The 9,232-nt window shown below is 58.1% G+C and overlaps 2 protein-coding genes across 2 annotated transcripts in view; one reads left to right on the forward strand and one right to left on the reverse strand.

Moving 5' to 3' along the window:
• TIGD5 (tigger transposable element derived 5) overlaps positions 1–1,951 on the forward strand; it is a 2,859-nt gene extending 908 nt beyond the window's left edge. The window contains 1 exon segment of the mRNA XM_031064412.1: positions 9–1,951. Within this exon segment, the coding sequence (XP_030920272.1) occupies positions 9–929 (921 nt within the window). The 3' untranslated portion in view covers positions 930–1,951.
• Positions 1,952–3,157: 1,206 nt separating this feature from the next.
• PYCR3 (pyrroline-5-carboxylate reductase 3) lies at positions 3,158–7,463 on the reverse strand. The gene is made up of 6 exons (XM_005429940.2): positions 7,349–7,463; positions 6,390–6,454; positions 5,946–6,125; positions 4,353–4,565; positions 4,170–4,262; positions 3,158–3,506 (listed from the first exon to the last, which is right to left on the reverse strand). Exons 1-6 carry the CDS (start codon positions 7,428–7,430, stop codon positions 3,324–3,326), a joined length of 816 nt encoding a protein of 271 aa, XP_005429997.1. The 5' UTR covers positions 7,431–7,463; the 3' UTR covers positions 3,158–3,323.
• Positions 7,464–9,232: the final 1,769 nt, after the last annotated feature.

Below are 9,232 nucleotides of genomic sequence, written 5' to 3' on the forward strand. Positions count from 1 at the left end.
GCCGCGAGGCCCGGCTGGCGCCGGCGCTTCTGCGGGCTTGGTTCTTTGAGGACTTCGTGCCGGGGGTGAAGCGGTACCTGAGGCGGAGCTGCCTGCAGCAGAAGGCCGTGCTGCTGCTCAGCTCCGCTCCAAACCGCTCTGGAGCGGGGGCTGAGGATTCTCCACCGCTCCAGACTCCGGATGGGTCCATCCGTGCGCTGTTCCTCTCCAAGGGTCCCTCTGGGAGCGGTTTGGCCGGAGCAGGAGGCCGAATCCCGGCGCCGCTGGAGCAAGGGGTGGTGTCGGCCTTCAAGCAGCTCTACAAGCGGGAATTGCTGCGCTTGGCCGTGTCCTGCGGCGGCCCCGGCAGTCCCGCGGATTTCGTGCGCTCCTTCCTCCTCAAGGACATGTTGTACCTGGCTGGGCTCTCCTGGGATCTCATCCCGCCCGGATCCATCGAGAAGTGCTGGCTGCTGGGGCTGCGCGCCGCCTTCGAGCCCCAGCCCGGCGAGGAAGAGCATGGGGAAACCCCCGGAGCGGAGGAAGGCGGAGGGGACAGCAAGGTCTTCAGTGACCTGACCCACCTGGCCGCCTTGGCCTTCAAGTGCTTGGCTCCCGAGGAAGTGTCCGACTGGTTGCACTTGGATGATGCAGCTCCAGGTGCGGAGGAGGATGATGATGGCGAGGAGGACGCCGAGGAGGAAGGCGCCGAGGGCTGCGCGGCGGAGGAGGATGAGGAGGAGGAGGAAGCAGCTGGTGGCAAAAGGGGTGAGGAAGGAGGAGATCCTTTGCTGCCCACGGCTGGGGAAGCCATCCAGGGTCTGGAGACGGCGCTGCGCTGGCTGGAGGGACAGGACCCCCGGGAAGTGGGGCCGCTGAAGCTGGTGCAGCTCCGCTCCCTCATCTCCATGGCCCAGCGGCTGCGCCGTGGCCGCAGCCCCCAATCCTAGGGCAGGGCCAGCTGCCACTTTTTGGCTACCAACCACCCCTGGCTGGCCACAGAGCTGGGGACACCCCATTTGTCCCAGGGGGATGGTGGTGGAGGTGCCACTTGCCCCTCTGTGACCATGACTCCCTGGGGATCAGGAAGCCCAGATGCCTGTGGGTCACAATTCAGGGGATTTTTGTGCAACAACTCGAATCCCAGGGTTGTTCCTTACCTAAATATATTTAGGAGGTGCTATTTTTTACGTCCCTTGTGGCCCCTGGTCACTGGCACTGCCAGAAGGGGGGTGGATGCCACCCCCCAAAATTGCCCAGTTCCCCCAATTCCATGGGGAGAAGGGGTGAGGGAAGGACCTGCTCAGTGTCCATGGGATAATGGGGGGTGTTACCCTGAAAAATCCCCACATCCCAGAGCAGGGTTGAGGTGGGCACAGCCAGCTGGACATGGGCCACTCCTGAGGTGCTGCAGGGGAAATATTCCACCTTGGAAGAGGCTGGTGACGCCCTTCCCACTGCTGAAACAGAATCCTGTTACACCAAGATGGTTTGGGGCTGGTTTAAGACAATTTCCTTCAGGCACTGGATTGGGAAAGGGATGCTTGGGTGGCATCCATGAGGAAGAGTCACCTCCATCATTCCCATCACAGCTGGGAACACCTGGACCACAGGTGATCCAGGTACCATCATCTGAGCATCCCCATGGAGCTGAAGGCTCCAGGGTTGGGGATTGAGGTGTTCTCACGGGGTTTGTGGGGTGGCCGGGGCTGGAGGACACATCTGGGTGAGTTGAGGTTGGGCTCCTGGCACTGCCTTGGAATATTGGAGGCATCTGATGGGAATTTAGCAGCTCCTGACCTGATTTGGATGAAATTTTAGGGTGTTTAGCCGAATTACTGGAAGGGGGAAATGAAATTAACTCCTCAGTGCTGCCGTGCCCCATGTCAGCGGGCGGGTGGGGGTTTTTACTTGTTGGTTCTTTGTCTCCTTGCTGCAGAGTTTATGGAAATTAAATGGATTTTTATTCCCACGTGGAGGTTGTCGTCTGTGAACTGCCAGGTGGAGCCATCCCAGAGGGATTTGGGGTAGCACCAGGGGGATCTTCATGGGGTTGTGTCCTCTCCAGTGTGGCCTTCCCCACACCAATGGGGTGTGATCGTGTAAAATCACATTTCTGTTTATCATCTTTTACACTAAAATCGCCCCATGAAAAGATTCTGGAGCTTGGGACGTGCTCATTTCAAACAGGAGTTTGTGAATGAAAGAAAGTTTAGTTGTGTGGCAAAAATGTTCCAAAGATCGGCAGAAGGTGCTGGGCTGGAGGTCTTTGAACTGGTTTGTGGGGGTGAGAATATAAAATTATGGAATGGTTTGGGTTGGAAGGGACCTGCAAGGCCATCAAATTCCAAACCTCTGCTGTGGTCAGGGATACCTTACACTGTCCCAGGTTGGTCCAAGCTCAGTCCAGCCTGCCCTTGGACACTTCCAGGGGTGGGGCAGCCACAGCTTCTCTGGGAATTCCATCCCAGCCCCTCACCACCCTCCCAGGGTGGAATTGCTCCCAATATCCCATCTAACCCTGTCCTCTGGCAGTGGGAAGCCATTCCCTGTGTTCTGGCACTCCAGGCCCTTATCCAAAGTCAGGGCTCAGCATCCAGATGTTCCCACCAGTGATGTTTTGCCCGGAAAAAACCTTTTCATCCTCAAAGCAGTTCCCAGATAATATCTAATTGCGTGTGTGCAGGTGCTGGGAGGCAAGCAGAGCTTAGTTAGGGCATGGAGAAGGCTCAGATCCCCTCCTGATGGGCGAGTTTGAGTTTCTACCCCCTCGATATTCCTGGAGATGGGAGCAGATCAGGGCTTCCATCCCATTCCCTGGTGCCAGGGAGGGATCATGGTGCAGTTTTTTTTGGCTGGTTGAGCTCTTGCCCATAGTTCTGGAGTGTGGGCAGCATCCTCATGGATGTGGCTCTGACCATAGGGATGCAGCCATTCTCCCAGCCTCAGCAGGGTTAAATTGGGATCACCTCATTCCCAAAAGTCTCTCCTCAGTGCTGCACATCCCACACCAGCTTCATCCTTGGTGACATTGGTGCCAGCACCATCCCCAGTGAGCACGGAGCCAGCGTGGCACCAGCTCCATCCCTGGAAACATCCATGGATGTCTCCTCCCCATGGAAGTGACCCTGTGGTGGCCTCCCAGGACCACAGGGACCACAAAAAGCCACACTCCCCATTGCTCTGGCCACGTTTATTTGGTTCCAGCCCTGCAGAGGTAACACGTGTCCACACCGCCTCCCACCCTCAACCACGTTCTCCTGAAGATGTCAGGATCCCCCTGCTCCTCAGAGGAGCTCGCTTTGGTCCCCATCACCCCTCCTGTCCCAGAAGGGGCTCGTTCACTAGTCCTTGGCCATTTCACAGGCCCGGTTGGTGGCGGCTTCCACGGCATCCATGACGGTGGCCCGGAGCGCTCCCTTCTCCAGCTGGTGCAGGGCGTAGATCGTGGTGCCCCCGGGTGTGCAGACGTCCCCCCGCAGCTTCGCCGGGTGCTCCCCCGTCTCCAGCAGCATCTTGGCTGCGCCCTACGGGACACCAGGACACCAAGAAGGGCAGATTTGGGACTTGCCAAATTCCCCTTTCCACGGTTGGGTGGCTGTGACAGTGTTCACAGGGGTCTGAGGATGAGGGAAGAGGCGAGGATCTGACTCCATGTTTCAGAAGGCTTGATTTAGTATTTTGTGATATATAATATTTTAAAACTATACTAAAAGAATAGAAGAAAGGATTTCATCAGAAGGCTAGCTAAGAATAGAAAAAGAAGGAACGAATAACGAAGGCTTGTGTCTCAGATAGAGAGTCCGAGCCAGCTGACTGTGATTGGCCATTAATTAGAAACAAATGCATGAGACCAATCACAGATCCACCTGTTGCATTCCACAGCAGCAGATAACCATTGTTTACATTTCGTTCCTGAGGCCTCTCAGCTTCTCAGGATGAAAAATCCCAAGGAAAGGATTTTTCAGAAAATATCGTGGCTACAGATGGCATCACCATCCCAACACCCCCGTGGCGAGGGACTGTCCCACCGCCATGCCCTTTGTCTTTCTGGTGGCTTCATTTTTGCTTCCAAGAAGAGAAACTGAGGCAGGGCAGCTTCCAGCACCTCCTCCCTCATCCCAATGGATGTTGTGGAGCCCAGGGGGAGGAGGGAAGGGGGGCAATGCCAGCGTGTGCCAAGGACTCACCAGCAGCGTCTGTGCCGCGATCCTGCTGGCCAAGGCGCCTGGCATTCCCATCTTCACCGCGCCCTCGGCCAGCGCCTCGGCAAACAGGTACACCTGGGAAGAGGGGAGCATCCAGGGGTGAGCCTGGAGCAAGGAGGGCAACCCCCAAATCCCAGGACAGCATCCCCTGTCCCTCTGGCTTACGTAGGCCACGCCGCTGCCGCTGAGCCCGGTGTGGATGTCGATGTAGGATTCGGGGACCTCCTCGCAGAGGCCGCAGGAGGACAGGAGGCTCTTGAGGAGCGCGGCTTCCTCGTCACCCGCGTTGCTGCCCCGGGAAAAGACCATGGCCCCTGCCTGCACCACGCAGGGCAGGTTGGGCATGATCCGCAGCACTTTGGTCCCGGGCGGGAGGAACTGGGAAAAGACGGGGATGGGAGAAGAGGTGCCAGCCATGGGAAGTACTCAAAGGTGACTGGAGACACCGGGGGGTGTCACCCATCAGGCTGGCGGAGAAGTGAGGAGCACGGGGAGGGAGCTGGAGGGTCAGCTGGGTGGGGACAAGGCCACAGAGGTGTGTCCTGCATGGGCCTGGGTGCAAATGGAGAAGAAAGGAGAGGAGGAGGAGGAAAGGAGGAAGAGGAGAATGAGAGATGAAAAAGAAGGAAGAGAGAAAGGAAAAGGAGGAGGAGAAGGGGAGAAGGAGAAAGAGAAGGGGAAAAGGAGAGAAGAGGAGAAGGAGAAAGGGAGGAGGAGAAGGAGCGAAGGAGAAGGAGTGAAGTAGAAGGAGAGAAGGAGAAGGAGAAGAGGAGAAGGAGAGAAGGAAAAGGAGAGAAGAGAAGAAGAAGAAGGAGGACCAGGATGCGGACAAGGAAAAAGGAGGAGAGAAGGAGGAGGTGGATGAGGAGGAGAGGGAAGAGGAGAAGGAGGAAGAGGAAAAAGAAAGGAGAAGAGGAGGAGAAGGAGAGGAGAAGGAGGAGAGGAAAGGAAAACAGAAGCAAAAGGAGAGAAGGAAAAGGAGAAGGAGAAGGAGGACCAGCATGAGGACAAGCAAAAAAGGAGGAGAGGAGGAGGAGGAGGTGGATGAGGAGGAAGAGGAGGAGGAAAAGAAGGAGGAAGAGGAAAAAGAAAGGAGAGGAGGAGGAGAAGGAGAGAAGAAGGAGAAGGAGGTGGATGAGGAGGAAAAGGAGAAGGAGAAGGAGGTGGATGAGGAGGAAAAGGATGAGGAGAAGGAGGAGGAGGTGGATGAGGAGGAAAAGGAGGAGGAGAAGGAGGAAGAGGAAAAAGAAAGGAGAGGAGGAGGAGAAGGAGAGAAGAAGGAGGAGAGGAAGGGGAAACAAGCAAAAGGAGAAAAGGAGGAGAAGGGAGGAGGAGAACCAGGATGAGGACAAAGAGAAAGGAGGAGAGAAGGAGGAGGTGGATGAGGAGGAGAGGGAAGAAGAGAAGGAAGAGGAGAAGGAGGAAGAGGAAAAAGAAAGGAGAGGAGAAGGAGAGAAGAAGGAGGAGAAGAAATGAAAACAGAAGCAAAAGGAGGGGAGGAGAAGGAGAGAAGGAGAAGGAGAAGGAGAAGGAGAAGGAGAAGGAGAAGGAGAAGGAGAAGGAGAAGGAGAAGGAGAAGGAGAAGGAGAAGGAGAAGGAGAAGGAGAAGGAGGGGAAACAGAAGCAAAAGGAGAGGAGGAGAAGAAGAGGAGGAGCAGGAAAGAAGAAGGAAAAGGAGGAGAAGGAGAAAAGGAGGAGCAGGAGAGAAGGAAGAGGAGGAGAGGAGAAAAGAAGGAAAAGGAGAAGGAGGAGTCTCACCCGCTGCAGTGTCTGGATGGTGACACCAGCCACCAGTGACACGACGATGTGTTGGGACCCCACAGCAGGACGGATCTCCTCCAGGACACCTGGCAGGATGTGGGGTTTGGTGGCCAGGAAGACCAGGGTGCTCCTGTACACCACTTCCAGGTTGCAGTGTGTGGTCCGGCAGCCCAACTCCTGCCCAGGGACAGGGAGAGGGATCACAGCCCAGCATCCCCCAAAACAGCATCCCAAAACCAGAACCCCCATGGTAACGGCACATCCAGAGGCAGGGACACAGCCTGTGGACCTGCTCTGGTCACAAAGCCACCGAGGCTCTGCCTGGATCTCACCCAGATCTGGGAAGGATGAGCCAAACCCCTCCTGAATGTGGGGGAAAGGGTGCTCTGAGCCCACAGTGAGGGACACCCCAAAATCTCCCACCCCCCTGGCCCCACTCACCCGCCAAGCATCCAGGTTTTTGTCCGAGGGAGCGCTGGCCAGGACGTTGCTGGCTGGAACCTTTCCTTTGGGGACACAGGGAATGGTGTGAGTGGCCAGGGTGGCCCCAGGGTTGGGGGGACACCCCAGCACAGCCCAGACACCCCAATTTCCACCGGGATGTGATTCCCACAATCCCAGCATGATCCCAAAGGGGGACGTGGAGCAAGTGTGGCTGGCACCAGTTGTGTCAGGGCGCAGTGACAATGGAGGTGACCCTAATGGGCAGGGCTGTCCCCACACTGTGCTATGGGACAGGGACAATCTGGGACACACTGGGAGCAGGGACAGGGCTGTGCTCTCACTGTCTGTGGGACAGGGATGTCAGGGAGAGAGGCAGGACAGGGCTGTCCCAATGTCCCCACACTGATCTGGGGGACAGGGACACCAGGGAAGAGCAGGGTCCCCAGGGAAGGGTGGCAGGAAAGGGCTGTCCCCATGTCCTTCCAGTGCAGGACAGGAACCCGGGGAGGGGCTGGGACCTTGGGAAGAGGCCAAGGCAGGGCTGTCCCCATGTCCCTCCAATGGAAAACAGGGACCTGGGAAGGGCTGGGACCTTGGGAATAGGCCAAGGCAGGGCTGTCCCCATGTCCCTCCAATGGAGCACAGGGACCTGGGGAAGGGCTGGCACCTTGGGAACGAGCCAGGACAGGGCTGTCCCCATGTCCCTGCACTGGAGGACAAGGACCCAGGGGCGGGCTGGCACTTCAGGAACGGGTCAAGACGCGACTGTCCCCATGTCCCTCCACTGGACAGCAGGGAAGGGAGTGCAGGGAGCGTCCAGAGCAGCGCTGTCCCCATGTCCCCCCGCACTTCCCCGCGCCACAGGACGCGCCGGGAAGGCGCCAGACCAGGACTGTCGCCGTGTCCCCTCCCCTGCCCGTGTGTCACGGAGCCTCCGGTCGCCCCCCATGCCGTACCCGCCTGCAGCAGCCCCCGGACGAGCCCCCCGGCCATACGCCCGGCGCCCACGAACCCGACCCAGAGCTCGGACTCCTCCATCGCTACGCGAGGCCACGCCCCCAGAGCCACACTCCCGGCCCTGATTGGGCTCAGGCAGCCACACCCCTTTCTTCTATTGGTGGATCAGCCGTTAAGGGGCGGGGTGAACGGGGTAAAGACGGGAAACTGCGCAGGCGCCGGCGGCACGTGGTTCGCGGAGGTGCACGCGTAGGGGTCCTGGAGGGAATTCCCGAACCATTCCCAAAACCTTTCCGAACCTTCCCTGCAGCGCTCAGCGGAGCCCCGGCACCCCTAGGGCCACGAGGGGGTCCCCACCACGGGGGTGGGGGACTAAATTTGGCGTGGGGGAGGCCTCCAAAGTTGTCCGTGGATGTGGGAGGTGCTTCCCACTCTCCTGGCCCCACAGGTTCCCCCACCCGCCGGCATCCACGGGTTTGTGGAGGATGTCCCCTAATTTGTCGGTGGATGTGGGAGCTGCTTCCCATTCCAGGGTGCTCCTCACCCACCAGCATCCCTGGGACTATGGGAGGTTCCACTGGCGGGGGGGACCCTGAAATTTGGGGAGGGGGTGTCCTGTAATTTGTACATGAATGTGGGCGCTTTTCCCCACCCTCTTTTCCCACAGGACCCCCTCCATTCCCATCATGCTGCTCCAGAGCTCCTGGGCTGTGCTGCTCCTCTGTGCCACTGCCGGGTTTTTGGGGTGGCTGGGCCTTGCTGCTCCCCCAGAGAAGGTGGGGACCCCCTCCCCCCCCAGAGCTGGGGTTCCCCCCACAAATCCCCCTCAAGACAACCACGGGTGACAGCTGGTTCTGGGATGAAGCCACATCCCAGGAGATGTCACACCTGGACTCCTGTTACTGTCTGGTGGCTGTGGGATTCCCTCTGGCTGGGAAATTTGGATTCTGGGACCCCCCATCCTGGGCAGCCTCTTTGCTTGGTGTAGGGATGGTTTTTTGGGGGGTGAAGGCCGAATTCTGGGGTGAGTTCACACCTTTTTCCATATTTTAGATCCCCAAACCCCCTCCTCTGTCCCCCGTCCTGTGCTGGGAGCACCCAGGGGTGCATTTGGGGTGTCCATGGGGAAAACCAGCATTCCTCCATCATTATCCCCCCAAATATTCTCCTTAGGAGGAGCTCTGGGAGACCTGGATGAGGTCAGCTCAGGATGAGCTCCCCATGGCCCAGCTCGTGCAGGACATCGCCCATTGGATGGGTACGAACCAGGGCTGGGATGCTGCAACATTCCCATATCCCACTTTGGGACTGATCCAATCTCTTTTCCCACCCCACAGGGAATGTGAGCAGCCGTGGGGCTGCAGAGCTCCAGGGAGGGCACCAAGTTCTCCCATCCAACTTCCATCAGGAGCAGGAAAGACCTCAGGATGTTCATCCCCAGCCAGGTGGGAACATGGCTAATCCCATTCCCAGGTTTTTTCACACTGGGGTGCATCTTCCACAGCTCATCCCACTGCTGCTTCCATCTTTTCCATATGCAGAGAGCATCCTGGTCCTTCAGGAGGTGATGGAGAAGCTGCAGAAGGTCAACCAGAGCCTGGAGCTGATGCTGACAGCCTTGGAAGATGCACAAAGCCGGCTGGAAAAGCACCTGGAGCACCTCAAAGCCATCCCTGACCTGGATGGTGAGCGGGAGTGGGGGCTGGAGGATCGATGGGAGCTGCTGGATGCCAACACCAGGCTCTTCTTCCTCATCCCACAGGTCTGAGCCAAAGTGTCACCTCCTCCTGCATCCCACACAGCTCATACTTCGTGCTCCTGGTTCTCCCACTGGTGCCAGCATCATTCCAGGCCATCTTTCTCCTCCTTTTCCTCGCTTCCAG

The sequence above is a fragment of the Geospiza fortis genome, unplaced genomic scaffold, assembly GCF_000277835.1.
Source record: "Geospiza fortis unplaced genomic scaffold, GeoFor_1.0 scaffold543, whole genome shotgun sequence".
NCBI lineage: Eukaryota > Metazoa > Chordata > Aves > Passeriformes > Thraupidae > Geospiza > Geospiza fortis.

Excerpts from the sequence above, each read along its gene's own strand:
- PYCR3 (XM_005429940.2), bottom strand. The coding sequence starts at position 7,430 with ATGGAGGAGTCCGAGCTCTGGGTCGGGTTCGTGGGCGCCGGGCGTATG. Across the intron at positions 4,566-5,945 it reads CCATCCAGACACTGCAGCGG|TTCCTCCCGCCCGGGACCAA; the intron begins GTGAGACTCCTC and ends GTCTTTTCCCAG. Across the intron at positions 4,263-4,352 it reads GCGGCAGCGGCGTGGCCTAC|GTGTACCTGTTTGCCGAGGC; the intron begins GTAAGCCAGAGG and ends CCCTCTTCCCAG.